The 15,761-nt window shown below is 39.6% G+C and overlaps 1 protein-coding gene across 7 annotated transcripts in view; it reads left to right on the top strand.

Annotated features, from left to right (window-relative positions):
- abi2b (abl-interactor 2b) overlaps positions 1-15,761 on the top strand; it is a 32,700-nt gene continuing 16,939 nt past the window's right edge. For 3 of the 7 annotated variants that reach the window (XM_062997748.1, XM_062997746.1, XM_062997752.1), the window contains exons 1-6: positions 1-143; positions 10,133-10,300; positions 10,416-10,592; positions 12,126-12,223; positions 14,552-14,698; positions 15,252-15,373. In XM_062997748.1, coding sequence (XP_062853818.1) covers positions 27-143; positions 10,133-10,300; positions 10,416-10,592; positions 12,126-12,223; positions 14,552-14,698; positions 15,252-15,373 — 829 coding nt within the window. In that variant the 5' untranslated portion in view covers positions 1-26. Of the gene's footprint in view, positions 144-9,829; positions 9,905-10,132; positions 10,301-10,415; positions 10,593-12,125; positions 12,224-14,551; positions 14,699-15,251; positions 15,374-15,761 lie in introns of those variants that run through there. The other 4 variants (XM_062997751.1, XM_062997749.1, XM_062997747.1 and 1 more) reach the window with 3 other exon arrangements.

Genomic DNA, 15,761 nt, shown 5'->3' with positions numbered 1-15,761 from the left:
TGACAGGCAGCTACTAAGATGTGAAGATGGCGGAGTTACAAATGTTGTTGGAAGAGGAGATTCCTGCTGGCAGAGGTGCTTTACTGGACAGTTATGCTAATTTAGAGCGAGTCGCGGAGTACTGCGAGAGCAACTATGTTCAGGTAAATACGAGATGTATGTTTTACCACTAGAAGTCAAGAGCGTTGTATTGCTTGCCTGAAAATTGGTCGAAGTCCAATTGGCTCTGTAGCTGTTAAAGAAGTGCACTACATGGGGTCTGACGTATAAGGGGTTAGTATTTTTGTAAGCGCAAAGAGCAGTAGTGTGGGATGCGATTTGGGACGCAACCAATGAGTAATGTTGTCTGCTGTGGAATGATGCAAATAGTCACCGTCGCTAGCCACGTAGCTAAACAAGCTAGCTAGCTTAGTCGACGGCTGGGTTACAGTGTTAATCATGTAATGACTTTATTAAAAAAAAAAAAAAATCGCATATACTTTATATATTAAAATACAATATAGTAGCTCTGCTTAAATGGTTAACTTTTATGTAGATTTAGCTCCTTGGCTAACGAAGAAAATTCCTTCAGGTAGCTGCTAATACAAACCTAATAATTTAGCTCAACCAACTTGACTAGTCTTAGCCGATATCGCTAAATATATCACAACAATTAAAATAAATAGCGTGCCAATATCGTTGTGCCAGCAGTATTATTATTAATAAAAATGTCAAAGTAAATAGACTGTTTCGAGGTCTAATTTGGCACGCTATTTATAATGGTAGAAAACAGATTGAGACACAGAGTTGCTTTTGCTATCAAAAGTTACAAAAGTACTAGCACCTGATGATACAATATTCAAAAGATATCGCTTAGTTATGAGTAGAAGTGCTATAGGACTTGGCAATGTGATGTTATGCTTATGTTCGTGTCCCCTAGCTACCTAACATGCATTTTCTACTATAAAGACATTTCTGAGAAACTGGCTCGGTGGGTAGCGCTGTCGCTTCATAGCAAGATAGTCCTTGGTTCGAATCCCAAGTGAAGTGGTCCAGGTCTTTTCTGTGTGGTGTTTGTATATTCTCGCTGTGTGTGGGGGGTTTCCTCCGGGTACTCCGGTTTTCTTACACAGTCAAACGATAGTCAAAATGCAGTCAGGTTAATTGGCGATACTAAAATTCCTCCTAGGTGTGAATGTGTGTGTGTGTGTGTTTGCCCTGTGATGGACTGGCAACCTGTCTGGTGTGTTATCTGCCTTTGGCCCTGTGAATCAGACCCACCCCGACCCTTAATAATCTGAAAATCTGGCTCGGTGGGTAGCACTGTCGCTTCATAGCAAGATAGTCCTTGGTTCGAATCCCAAGTGAAGTCGTCCAGGTCTTTTCTGTGTAGTGTTTGTATATTCTCGCTGTGTGTGGGGGGTTTCCTCCGGGTACTCCGGTTTTCTTACACAGTCAAACGATAGTCAACATGCAGACACACACACATTTACACCTAGGAGGAATTTTAGAATCGCCAATTAACCTGAGTTAATTGGCGATTCTAAAATTCCTCCTAGGTGTGAATGTGTGTGTGTGTTTGCCCTGTGATGGACTGGCAACATGTCCGGGGGTGTTATCTGCTTTTGGCCATGTGAATCAGACCCATCACGACCCTTAATAGGATAAAGCGGTGGTAAACGGACAAAAAATGAATGACTGAAGAACAGACAGTGGACCGAGCTGTTTAATTTTCTAATTTATTTTACATACCGAATCTGACATGAGAAATGCAGTGTGCAGATATGAAGTGTATGTGCATTGTCTGCAATTTGTACATTGCTTGTATACTGTGTTTATACTAGAGAGATACAATCAACCGGAACCAAATTGTATCCACATACTTGGCCAATAAATCCTGATTGTACTGTCGTGCCATCTACACTCACTGTTCCTCTAAATGCCTTCAAATTTATCAGGTTTAAACTTTAATAAGAGTCACTTTAAGTTGGTATTCTGTTTGTGTGTGTGTGTGTGTGTGTGTAATGACATTATTCATGTAGCAGTCCAGCAGCAGATCAAGAAAAACCTATGAAAATATGTTCATTATACACTCTTACAGCCTGTCCTGCATACTCTTCATGCTACTTACTTAGAAAAAAAGAAAGCAAAGGCAGTAGGTCCAGATACAGTAAGTACTCAATTTTTGTAAGGCTTATTAAGTGTTGTCAAGTCGATTCTGACTCCTGGCGACTATATATTTAGTGTTTCTCCAGAGTGTCTTCTGTAGGGGTCTTCATGCTTCTTAATGGCTTTTTTATTGTTCTTTTAATTGTATCCATTCATCTTGTTGCTGGCTGTACTCTTCCTCCTTTCCCCTTAACTCGTCCAAGCATAATTGTCTTTTCCAATTAACTGCTTCTTCCCATCATGGGTCCAAGCTTTAGTTTTGGTTATCTGGATATTTAGTTGTTTATTCTTCTTCAGATAAAGCATTTGTGCATTAAAAATATGATAAACTTTTAACTTAGCTGTGAGGGAGTACCAGCTCACTCACCATGAACAGCCTGGTGTAAACAGATCGTGCTAGCAAGGCGTTATCTTTGTACAGACTGTAGCTGCACTTTCAACCGGAATCAACCGTTAGCTGTTTGAAATGAATGTAAAATTACATTTTTAACCAACAGCATTAATCGAACAGTGACTGCACTATTTGCGAAACATTTTAATGTATGAAGCATAACACAACTTTATATACCACATTTTAACACACACATTTATGTACACCGATCAGCCATAACATTAAAACCTCCTCCTTGTTTCTACATTCACTGTCCATTTTATCAGCTCCGCTTACCATATAGAAGCACTTTAAAGTTCTACAATTACTGACTGTAGTCCATCTATTTCTCTACATACTTTTTTTAAAGCCTGCTTTCACCCTGTTCTTTAATGGTCAGGACTCCCACAGGACCACCACAGAGCAGGTATTATTTGGGTGGTGGATCATTCTCAGCACTGCAGTGACACTGACACTGACATGGTGGTGGTGTGTTAGTGTGTTAGCTGCTGGAGTTCTTAAATACAGTGTCCTCTCACTGTCAACTCTATTAGACACTCCTGCCTGGTTGGTCCACCTTGTAGATGTAAAGTCAGAGACGATTGCTTATCTATTGCTGCTGTTGGTCATCTTCTAGACCTTCATCAGTGGTCACAGGACGCTGCCCATGGGGCGCTGTTGGCTGGATGTATTTTTGGTTGGTGGACTATTCTCAGTCCAGCAGTGACAGTGATGTGTTTAAAAACTCCATCAGCATTGCTGTGTCTTGTCCACTCATACCAGCACCATGTCCGTGTCACTGCAGTGCTGAGAATGATCCACCACCCAAATAATACCTGCTCTGTGGTGGTCCTGGGTGAGTCCTGGCCATTGAAGAACAGCCTGAAAGGGGGCTAACAAAGCATGCAGAGAAACAGATGGACTTCAGTCAGTAATGTGGAAAGTGGAGCTGATAAAATGGACAGTGAGTGTAGAAACAAGGAGGTGGTTTTAATGTTATTGCTGATCAGTGTATGTTACCATGGCAAATATTATTAATTGCATTAATCAAATTCATATTTAAATTTAACATCATGCTTTAACCTTTTAAACTGTACTGACACAGTTGGCTGTGTTTGTGGGAGTGGTATTATCCAGTAGTTTTTTTTTTATAATTATTAATATTTATATCTCTATTATACTAACAGTTGGTGTAACCCAAATGTATTGTTCTTTTACTATCTGAAGTAGGGCTGCAACTAACGATTATTTTAGTAGTCGACTAATCTGACGATTATTATTATTATTATTATTTTATTATTTTTTTCTCGATTAGTCGACTAGTCAACGATTATTTATGTCATACCCTCCATCTCTGCCTTAACATAACAAAACCCTGTTATGTAATTTAAGTTCCAATATCAAATTAAAATAATGACCCATGAAACATGAATATGAAACTTAAGCTTGATAGTTTAATTAAATATATTTGAAACATTAATACACAATCACAATTAAAAAAATTCAATGAAATAATAAAGCTTTGGACAGCATTAGAAACTGTTATGTTTCAGAAGTTATCACTCTGGAAGTCAAAAACATTTATAACGTGGTTGAGAAACATGTGAATGCTGTCTGTGAAGACCTCAGCCATCTGAGGGGTGCATGAACCTCTTCTCTTCTCATCCACACTCCATTGCTTAGTGCTATTAATAGAAAGAGCAAAAGAGAAAGCTGTATTAATTATCACAAACTGAAGGCTATGTATCATAGTTTATTACAAATAGTGTACTGGCTATGACAACTAAACCATAACAGGTTAAATATCTGCTGAGCTAACTAGCTATCATTAAGTGGAGGAGGCTTATTATTTAGAATGAATGCTCTCATTAACGAGAGCAAAAAATATGGAAGACGAGACAGGGTAACGTTAGGCTATAATGTTAAGTTATATAACGTTACTCATATAAATGACTGATTAACTATTGCACTTGATGCGTTAGCTAGCAAACAAACCTGAAAAATAGCGAACTCTTAGATAGTTTTCCGACAGGTACTCTAGCATTAACAAACATTAACTACGTTGGTTAAAGCACAAAGCGGTGTAAAAACTTACCGGAATAATGCTGGTCATCACGGCTGCAAGGCGTTTCACCGTAGTGCTGGTGTGAAACCACAACTCTGCTCTGTAGTGTCTGCGTCCAGCTCGTTTCTTTCAGGTATTTTGGCTGAAATACTTTAGAAAGTTTTGGTCTCTCTATCTTTGCCTCTCTGTCTTCATAAACTCCCCGCTGTGCCATGGAAGCGATGCTGCGCCCCCTGCAGTCCCTTTAGTGCATTGCAATAATAACGACTCATCGACAATGAAATTCCACGTCGACAAATTTTTATAGTCGACGTCATCGATTACGTCGACTAATCGTTGCGGCCCTAATCTGAAGTGTTCTGTCCTAAGCTATTACATCGCTGGGTCACAGCGGTTTATGTGGTTGAGTACTTTTTTTAAACAGGAAAGCTAATGTCAGTTATGTAGCTTACACCTAGGCCTAATCTGACCTGTCTGGTGAATTGCTGTTGGCTGTTGTTCTCTTTTTAAGCAACGTGCCTAACTGGTTATGCAAAGCAGAATTACTTTAAGGACTTTTTTCCTGTTAACCTCTTAATTTTGGTGACAGTTTATCTGTCGCTACATAGCCAAATGTGGTCAAGAATAAATGTGTTTTTTTAAGACTACAACCAAGATTCATAAAGCACTGCAGATCCTCTCAGTTATTAGGAAGTGTTAATCTCTCTGTAGCATTTTGTGGTTGGTTAGGAAAAATCTGATTACCCACAGATCAATTACAAGACCGGAGAGAAAGAACCAGTTATTGGCAGTTCACTGAAGGATCGTTTAGAGATTTAATTAATCACATTTTTGGTTATTTTATACTCGTGTGGGCTGTTTCTCCTTGCCTATTTTAAGTTATAGAGATTGTTTTTCACCTGTGTGTGGTCTGGAATTTAATATTTTCTATTCAAGTGTTTCCACTGCCATGCTGCGCAGGGCTGATTTTCTCTAAGACTATTTTAATGGTTTTGTATAATAAATACTTAATTTTGACTTTTGTGATCACATAAAAGTCATAATTTATTAAGTAGAAGGTTTGTTGTAGAACCCGATGAGTCTTCATTCCAGTTGACATTTTTATTACATCTCTTAGGGGTATAAGAGAATACATTCCAACTAACCCACTGTGGGTATTTGTAAATAAAGTCTTTCGCTTTTAGTTCTGATGTACTTCCTCCACTACTCATTTAGATATTTGACATACTGATGTGTACATTGTAATTACAGATCAACAAAATGATTATAGCTGTTTTTTCTATGATATATCCATTAAGTAGTACCTGCTAGAGGTAAATTTATCATACAATTCACATGTCATAATTATTACATAACCATTTTGTCAATTTGAGTTTATCAGAATTAATAAGGGTAATTCAATTAATAGGCAACAGAACAACCATACTTTTTCATAATCAGTAATTTTATACAATTAAATCTAGCCATTTTCAGTTCTTGATTGTGAATCCGCTACTGTTTGCACAATCCACCATCTGATCAAGCAATACTTTTAACAAGCACGCCAACAAAATCTGTTACCCTGCGCTCTAAATACCAACCAGGTGCCACAAACTACCCCCTCTTTACATACTCACGGGAGACTTTAACAGACACAATCCACTGTGGGAAAGCCAATACGCAAATGCCAAAAGGAAAGTAATAAAAGATAACAAAAGCTAACTTTGCCTATTAAATAAACACCCACCTTTATCCTGGACATGAAACCCACTCAGCTATAGACTTAACCATATGCCAACCAATCTACTGCTAGACCTCTCATGGAGGGTCTGGGTTGACTTATGTGGAAGTGATCTTTCTAATCATAACAACATCAGAGGAACAAGAATCACAAAGATAGCAGCTGAAAAGGGCCGTCTGGTATATCTTCCAGTGTAAATGCTGTGAAATATTAATAGAAAAAAATTAATAGAAAAAAATAGTTGACATGAGTTGTTATGTCACAGACAAAGGGGGTTTTTAGTGTGGGAATGAAACCCTGTGATGGATTGGCAACACTGACCTGGACAAAGCGCTTGATGAAAATGAAATGAAAGTTAATTTAAAATAGGACATTGTACATTTGTGAGGCACTGCACATCACCTACCTAATACCATTTTTATAATGAAACATGGTGGTGGTAGCATCGTGCTATGGGTGTGTTTTTCAGCAGCAGGAACTAGGAGAACTAGATATTACTACCAGGCTAAATTTCTAGTTTAACTAAAAGCCACACTAATCTAAATATTGTAATTCAATACTATATGCTTCAAAAAGGGGGTTTGAGTAGTCATGCAGTAGTTGTTAAGCTATTTAAGATCAAACTCGCTCATGCAGGAATTTGTCTTCCAACACAGAGAGAGAAAACACGTTTAAAACAATATAATAAATAATGGACAACCTTATAAAGTTTATAATAGGGGCTCGATGGGAAGCTTGTCGCCTCACAGCAAGTAGGTCCTGGGTTTCGATTCCCAGGTGGAGCGGTCTGGGTCTTTTCTGTGTGGAGTTTGCATGTTCTCACCGTGTGTGGCTTTCCTCCGGGAGCTCCGGTTTCCTCCCACAGTCCAAAGACATGCAAGTGAGGTGAATTGGAGATACAAAATTGTCCATGACTGTTTGACATTAAAAACTTAAACTGATGAATCTTGTGTAACTTGTGTACCAGTCCTGTCATTAATGTAAACAAAGTGTGTAAAACATGACGGTAAACGTCACCATAGCTACTATTTATTAACCCTAGTTAAATAAGGAACCAGTGCATTGGACTTTACCAGGCACACAGTGTTCCAATGCCCAAGTAACAAGTGAATAAATTTACAATTAGTCTACTTCTGAAACACATTCTTTTCACCGTCAGATCAGAAATTACAGCTTTAGTCTTTTTCTTTATTTATTAAAACCGTGCTGTTTACATATTGCCTGAATTCTAATAGAGCATCTGATTCTGAAAATGCCCTTCAGATTTTTAAAACGTTAACAAAGTTGTATTAGAGTATATGTCTTCTACAAGGACTTAGGCATCCTCATCTTTCCTCACTCTAACCACCCACTCATTCACATTTCCTCCTGCAGAATTGACACCCTCCCATTTATTCCTGAGTCTTTCTCTTAAGTGACAGCGTTGCCATGGTTACAGTGACAGGAAATAATTGATGGTGTAAAGCAGTGGTTCTCAAACTGTGGTACGCGTACCACTGGTGGTACGTGAAGCAGCATGAAGTGGTACGCCAGATAATTTCGGAAAAGTAACTACATGCACCGAAAAAAATCAGTAGCTCTCTCACTTTTGTCAGAGCAGATCTGCGTCTGAATCTCACTGATCTCCTTCCTGACATCACCAGGCTGCTCCGCTAAACAGGCGCAGATATACTAGTGATGGGTCGTTCTATTAAACGGATCTTTGAAATGAACGAAAGGAACCGAGTCTTTTATTTTTGCGCAGTTCATATAGACTGTAATCCATCCATTCAGCTTCACATCAGTAGAGGGAATTAATCGTAAGTCGTAATAAGAGCTGTTTATTGCCGATATTCAAATTTGAAACACTTTCAGTATCGCTGAAAGAGCAAGCGAGACACACACACGCACACGCACACAGAGAGAGAGAGAGAGAGAGAGAGAGAGAGGTGGTAGTATAATGACAAATAATTGAGAAATAAACTTGTTTAATTGTGTTAAGTCTGGTTCTTTCATGGTGCGTATGTTTTAAAGCAGAAACAAACACATTCACATCTCAGTACAAGAGAGGATTATTCTAAAAACTTAATGTAATGAAACCACAGTACGTCTCTGTAGTTTTTTTTTGAAAATTTTTTTTTTTTCTCGTTTAAGTGTTTATAATTAGGCCTACATTTAGGGTAAGGTAGCAAAATCTGATGTTAATATCGAGGGTGTCCTATAGTTTACCTAGTAGCGCCTCCTGAAGAACGAATAGCCATTCTTTTAAACGGCTCTTTAAAAAGAACCGAGCCAAAAGATCCGGCTCCCTTCAAGAAGGCATAATTCCCATCACTACTATATACATACATACACACACACACACACACCCCTAATAAATGTGTGGCATATGTGGTTCTGTGATGAAAAACATAAGTGGTACTTGGAAGTTTTGGTTTGATAATGGGTGGTACTTGGTCTAAAAAGTTTGAGAACCACTGGTGTAAAGCATCCAATAAAAAGGCACAACAGGCTAGTTTTAATGGGTTCTTCCAGCTTGTGATTGGTTACTGCCGTGTCTGCTTTTACACTCTTTCAGTCTGTGATTAGTCATGAATGAGTGAGTGTGTGGGGGAGAGAAACATGGAGGTAGAAAGAAATGGACAGCAGCATGGAACTGTATTACCTTTTTTGGGGTGGCAAATTTCTCACTTGTGTTGGCATACTTAAACTTTTTTTCAGTGTTATATTACTAACCAGTGTTCTGTGTATAAACTAATATGATTAGATACTGTTATTTTCTTATAGCTAATAACCTGATCAAGCAAGCAAATAATCCCCTTACCCCCACCACTGTATTTTGACTGATCTAAATATTGTCAGTTCCCTCTATTATAGTTCTCTTGCTGGTTGTACCACCGCCATGCTGGCCGAGGAGATCTGAGACTATCACACGCTCCCTCTAACATGCAGGCAGTCACTGGCTGCATCTTTTCAACTTCCATTGCTGTACTTACTGCAGCTGCCTTGACCAGACAGCAAAGTTCGGAATTGAACAGCAGCAACAAAGCCCCAGTTAACCTCCTCTCCTTCACAGCCAATTATGCCTGTTTTGATGCTTGAAGAGCTCGATAAGTACCAGCCAGCAATTAGAACTCGTGCATAGCTTTGTTGAAAACAGGGAGTCACACTAATTTCTGTGTGAGTTCCCCCAATCAGCCAGTGCCTCAGTCAGTGATTGAGATGACCTTTCTGGTTGACCTTCCACCCACAGACACAGCCAGTTGTAGCTGTTCAAACTCTGATATCAACGGTGGTGTGCTAACAAGTGCCCCAGGTGTATTAATACGTTAGAATAAATTATATGCTTTCAACTTTTTGGTGACTTTTTTTAACATAACTGTGCCCATGTGTTCAAATCAAGCTCTATAAAGATGTGATTTAATAAGTTTGGTGTAAAGAATCTCCAGTGGCTCGCACAAATCCCTGACCTCATCCCCAATAAACACCTTTGGGATGAATTTAAACATTTGTTGCTAGCTAGGCTTTCCAACATCAGTGCCTGATCTCATAAATGCTCATTTGACTACATGGATGCAGATTTTCACGGACTACAAAATCCCACAATATAGCAAGAATAAGGGTGGGTGCCACTTCATCTTAATGCCTCTGATCCAACAAGGTCATGTTCCGGTGTCCACAAACTTTTAATTTAATTAAAATGCAAACAGTTGTTCACGTAATCCATATTTTTGCACACACCAAGAAGTTGACGCAAATTCTCTGTAGTCGCTACATGACTTTCAAAGATAACATTTTAACCAGTGGCTAAATACTAATGCTTGTCCTCCTCTGTTCTCTTTACTTCCAGTCCCCTGATAAACAAAGAGCTTTAGAGGAGACCAAAAGCTACACCACTCAGTCTCTGGCCAGTGTCGCCTACCTGATCAACACACTCGCCAACAATGTACTGCAGATGCTGGACATCCAGGCGTCTCAGCTACGCCGAATGGAGTCCTCAATCAACCACATCTCACAGGTACGCACCCACAGGTTTCATTATCACTACCACAACTGCTGCACCATTCTGAGCAGAAAGGATTTACTAATGAATTCCCACCTAAAACTGTTTGTGTTGTGTCGTTGTCTTCTAGACGGTGGATATCCACAAGGAGAAGGTGGCCAGACGCGAAATTGGCATCCTCACCACAAATAAAAACACATCTCGCACGCACAAGATCATCGCGCCAGCCAATCCTGAAAGGCCTGTGCGCTACATCCGCAAACCTATTGACTACAGCCTACTGGATGATTTAGGCCATGGAGTGAAGGTAGGACAGACAGACATGCTGCTTTGTAGGTGTGGCATTGCACTGTGTGTTTACAGTGGTGTTTACAGTGTTTAGAATTCTTTCGATCTTTAGTCAGTCTTTAGAGCTTTAGTCAGGCCCAACTGATTTAAGTTAACTACTGGGCAATGTTAGATATTGTGTTTCTTGACTCTACTGGAATAAATTACAAGCTTACAGAATTTTTTATTTTTTTGCTTGCACTTTAATATGTAACAGTGATTATTAATTACATTTATTAAGGCTTAGTTAGGGTTGATCTGATTTAAAAATTGTATGCACTTTTAAACTGCTGTTGAAATTATGAATGCCGAGTGCTCGGGTGCCGCAGCTCTACATTTTGCTAGATGACTACTACTGGGATCCAGGATTCGAATCCGCTATCGGCCGGATTGGCGTCTTGTTGGGTGTTTGGCATTGTGCTGTGTGTTTAATTCCAGGGAAGACAGGCCCACTGCTACCCTATCCAGGGTAAAGTGGTGGTGAAACATGAAGTTATGATAATTATTTTTGCCACTATCATGCAGCCCGTATCAGGCAGTGAAAATACTCTTCTTTCTCTAACATTAGTAGTAATATTAACAGCCATATTCGGAACCATGATTATTAAATCTTTGTGTATCACTTGCTTTCACACTAAAAATATGATAATTCTTCCCTTTAATTGCATTGAAATTCTAGAAACAAATCAGCACTCTCATACTGTAAAGACTAACTGCATTCTCAATTGAAAGAGCATTACCTGAAGGATTGTTCTAACAATGAATTCTCATGGACATCTGTTGATTATTGGCACCACTGAATTTAATACTTTAAACTTTTTGCCAACAGTGCTTCCGAGTCTTTTTCTATAATGCTTGGTGCAAGGACTCTTAACAGCACTTTTCTTTTTTTTTGTTCTAATTCTTCAGGCTCCTTGGTTTTCTCTTGTGGGCTCTCTTTCTCAACTCACCACACAGCTTTTCATGTCATTGAATTAATGTTACCATGGCACATTCTGTGCTCATAAAACCTTTTACATGTGAATGTTTTTGGCTTAGTGTTGGAGGCAGCCTTAGTTTCATTTATCATTTGAAATTAATGCCTTTAAAAATTTAACCCTGAAACATACAGATTGTTTACTCTGCTTAATTGTTAAGATTAGAACTGAACACTTGAGTTACATTTTGTATAAAAAAAATGAATGGTAATTCTGACACCTTTTTGTTTTAAGATTTTTATTTTCTTGAAATAATTTCACCCCACTAACATGTTTGATGTTTCTCTTATGTTTGGTGTGCAATTGAGCTAATCACCTACATTCTGGAGTTGCATGTATATTGTGTGCATGCATGTTTATCTAAATCTCTGCACTTTTTAACACTTTTTCTCTCTTTGCTTCTCTTGCTTGCTTCCTAACAATGTAGTGGTTACTCAGGTTCAAGGTAAGGTTTGTTTAGGAATTTCTTTGTGTGGGTCTTGCAGATTTATGAATAAGACTAAAATAATGGACATTTCACTGTTTGATTTCTACAGGTTAATGCCCAGAACATGAAGACGGGTACTACTCCACGAACAGGAGCCCCGACCCAGAAACCACCTAGCCCTCCAGGCCCAGGAAAGGGCACCCTTGGGTAAGTGTATATTTGTTTTACATTTTCAGCATTCAGCAGATGCTCTCATCCAGAGCGACTTACAGAAGTGCTTTCTCAGAGTACAAATAGACACCAGTCTGAGAACACAGTTCTGCTGGAACCCTGTTAGAACATAAGTATAAGTAGAAGAACAGATTTTTTAAAAGATGGAGACAGTAGTTGCGTTATTGGTTTTCGTTTAGGTACATCACAAAGCAGTTAAGTAGTTGTCTTTAATTCCACCACCTGGATGCTAGTGCATGATGCCTGTCTTCCTCGAGTTCTGGTTGGTGGATCAAGATAGAAGGACTTAGTTTGAAGGGTGCATGGTACAGAATGTGCCAAGTGTTATTCTTTTAAATTGACTGTAAAGAGTGGGACTGTTTGGGTTGATTGAAAACCAGGTGGGCAGCTACAATTTGAATCAGTGGGTGGGGGTTGATAGCTACCAGGAAGGAGTTGCAGTAGACCAGCCTTGAAATGACAACAATCTAGTGACTTCTATAGATGGGAATGGTCATAGCTTTCTAATGTTGTAAAGGAAGAGCCGGCATGTCCCGGATAGCCAGCTATTGTCATCCCTATAGAAGTGTATGTCTATTGGCCAAAACTGAATAATTAGTTAAACAGGGACTAATATTCAGACGCATCAGTTCCCAACCTTCTGGTCCAGACCGTATGTGGTGCCTTGGATGCGGACTGGGTTGCAGATTATTCTTTCTCTTATTATTCTTATTCTTCTAAGTGTTAACATGGTGTTCTTGGCAGATAAATCTGACTTGTGAAAAGCAGTGTTAGTGCAAGCTATATGTTTGGAGCTCATTTATGTTTGGAACACATTAATGACTATCAGTAAGGTACTTTATGGTGATGACTTAATGTGATTCGTTGTTCTCCGTGCGCTGGAATACAAGGTGTAGTACATTAGTATGAATTGCTGAGATTTTCACTTAACTTATACGTATACACTAATCAGCCTAACATTAAAACCACCTCCTTGTTTCTACACTCACTGTCCATTTTTATCAGCTCCACTTACCATATAGCAGCACTTTGTAGTTCTACAATTACTGACTGTAGTCTATCTGTTTATCTGCATGCTTTGTTAGCCCCCTTTCATGCTGTTCTTCAATGGTCAGGACTGTTCCAGGACCACTACAGAGTAGGGATTATTTGGGTGGTGGATCATTCTCAGCACTGCAGTGACACTGACATGGTGGTGGTGTGTTAGTGTGTGTTGTGCTGGCAGCGCTGTTGGAGTTTTTAAATACCGTGTCCACTCACTGTCCACTCTATTAGATACTCCTACCTAGTTGGTCCAGTTAGTGTTACTGCAGTGCTGAGAATGATCCACCACCCAAATATTTCCTACTCTGTGGTGGTCCTGTGGTGGTCCTGACCATTGAAGAACAGCATGTAAGGGGGCTAACAAAGCATGCAGAGAAACAGATGGACTACAGTCAGTAATTGTAGAACTACAAAGTGCTCCTATATGATAAGTGAAGCCAATAAAATGGACAATGTGTTTAGAAACAAGGAGGTGGTTTGAATGTTATGGCTTATCGGTGTACATAAACAAAGAATAAAAGCTTGATTAGTTAAAACATTAAAACTGTTTGCAGTTAAATACAGTTTAAATTAATCTAAATGTTCTTTTTTATAGCTGTATTTTCCTACTGTCCCAGCTTTTTTAAACTGGTACAAGTCATTTAAATGCTTTGGGTTTTTTTGCTTTAGTTGTTTGTGACAAAACACTTTTGCTGCTAACCCCTGCCAGTTTATGGGCTTTTTTGTTTGCTGGAGCCAAAACACTTTTGCCAGCCATTAACTCTCTTTGCCTGTTGGAAACCACCATGCACCTGCACAGACACCCTGTGGAAAAGGGTTATACTTCTCCTGTGTACCTCAAACTGAAGATTTGGCGTGTTGTGATTGCTTTTAATTTATTTTTTTATTTATGCGCTCTTAAAGGGCATTGTTAATGATGATTTTTAACAAAAGGCTTATGCTTTTCTTCCTGACAGGCCACTTTGGAACAAAACCACTAATCTCCATCACGCCGTCATATAAAACTCGTCGACTTCACATGTGCTTGTGTTTTAATGCCGATGTTTGTTTCTGTGACTCACCCTTTGTCTGACCCTGTCCACATGCCTTCTCACACTGTAACCATGGCAACTCAGCTTTGTCACCAACACTTTGCAATGTTTCCCCAGAAAGATTATTCAGGTGTAAAGATGAGACATATTAAAAAGTGTTATTGGGGGGCCATTATTACTGCCGTGAGTGACATTAGTAGATGTTAAACTTTAACCCCGCCCCTGGCAGGCGCCACTCCCCCTACAGGACACTTGAACCGGTGCGCTCCCCGGTTGTCCCTAACGACTATGTGCCCAGCCCCACCCGGAACATGGCACCGCCCCTCCAGAGCCCGGCACGCACCGCATCCGTTAATCAGAGGACCCGCACGTACAGGTATACACACACACCCATGCACACAGACAGATCTGTGCCCCTGTAATTCATCCTTTTGTCACCTGTCCCTCTTCTCAGTGTGTCTCTCTCTGTCTGTGGAGCTCTGTGTTCATTAGCTGTCGTTTTGTCTTCCGTCTCCGTTGGCGCGTGTTGGCGAAAGTGACAGCCGCTCACTAACTTTCTCTTCTCTCTTTAAAGTCTGCTCTTTCATCCGACGTCTAATAGCTGTAGCATCGTTTGAGAAGATCTCTTTACTCTTTCCTCACTTTCTCTTTTTATTTCAGCTTCCTTTCTAATAGTTGCCCTCTCCTATAGTTGACTCTCAGGGGATCAACCTGAAAGGAGCAGCAAGAGCAAGCTGATGTTTATACTAAGTACTGACTGGACTAGGACTGTACATTGCTTTAGCGTTTTAAGTCTGTATTCTGTGGGTTGATCTAATCAAGACATAACAAGCAACAATAACTGTCCTAGATTATGTAACATTTTAGTCAAAGAATAAAGCTTGACATTTTTGTTTTTCTTAAAATGTCTTGGTTTATCTCCTCTTCAGCAGTGGCAGTAGTGGAGGCAGTCATCCCAGCAGTCGCAGCAGCAGCAGAGAGAATAGTGGCAGCGGTAGTGTGGGTGTGCCCATTGCTGTGCCAACGCCAGCCCCACCCACTGCTTTCCCAGGTAGGAGCTCTGCCTTTCTTATTTGGCCCACCGACCTGAATTGCGTTGATATGATGAACTTTACATTTGAATATTAATTACATTTCTGCAGAATGTAGATTTCTGTAACATTTTGCTCACTTGTAAAACCTATTTTACACTTAAAACAGGCAAATGCCATTCTTTCTTTACTGGTAAAGATGCAGTATGGTGTTATTAACACATGCCAGCTTTACATGGCAGTTTACTGGGTAGCTTTTCTCAACACATGACCAACCTGGTATATGAGATGCAGAAAAGACTTCACTGCCAACTAATCTGGCAGATGTTTGTATCACATGCTTATTTACATGATGAAACTGATTCCCTATTGACACTATTTTAATGTCTTAATTATTCAAACCGGCAG

Source organism: Trichomycterus rosablanca, chromosome 6, assembly GCF_030014385.1.
Source record: "Trichomycterus rosablanca isolate fTriRos1 chromosome 6, fTriRos1.hap1, whole genome shotgun sequence".
NCBI classification, from domain to species: Eukaryota; Metazoa; Chordata; class Actinopteri; order Siluriformes; family Trichomycteridae; genus Trichomycterus; species Trichomycterus rosablanca.
Note: the sequence above shows the minus strand (reverse complement) of the source record. Positions and strands in the feature narration are given on the sequence as shown.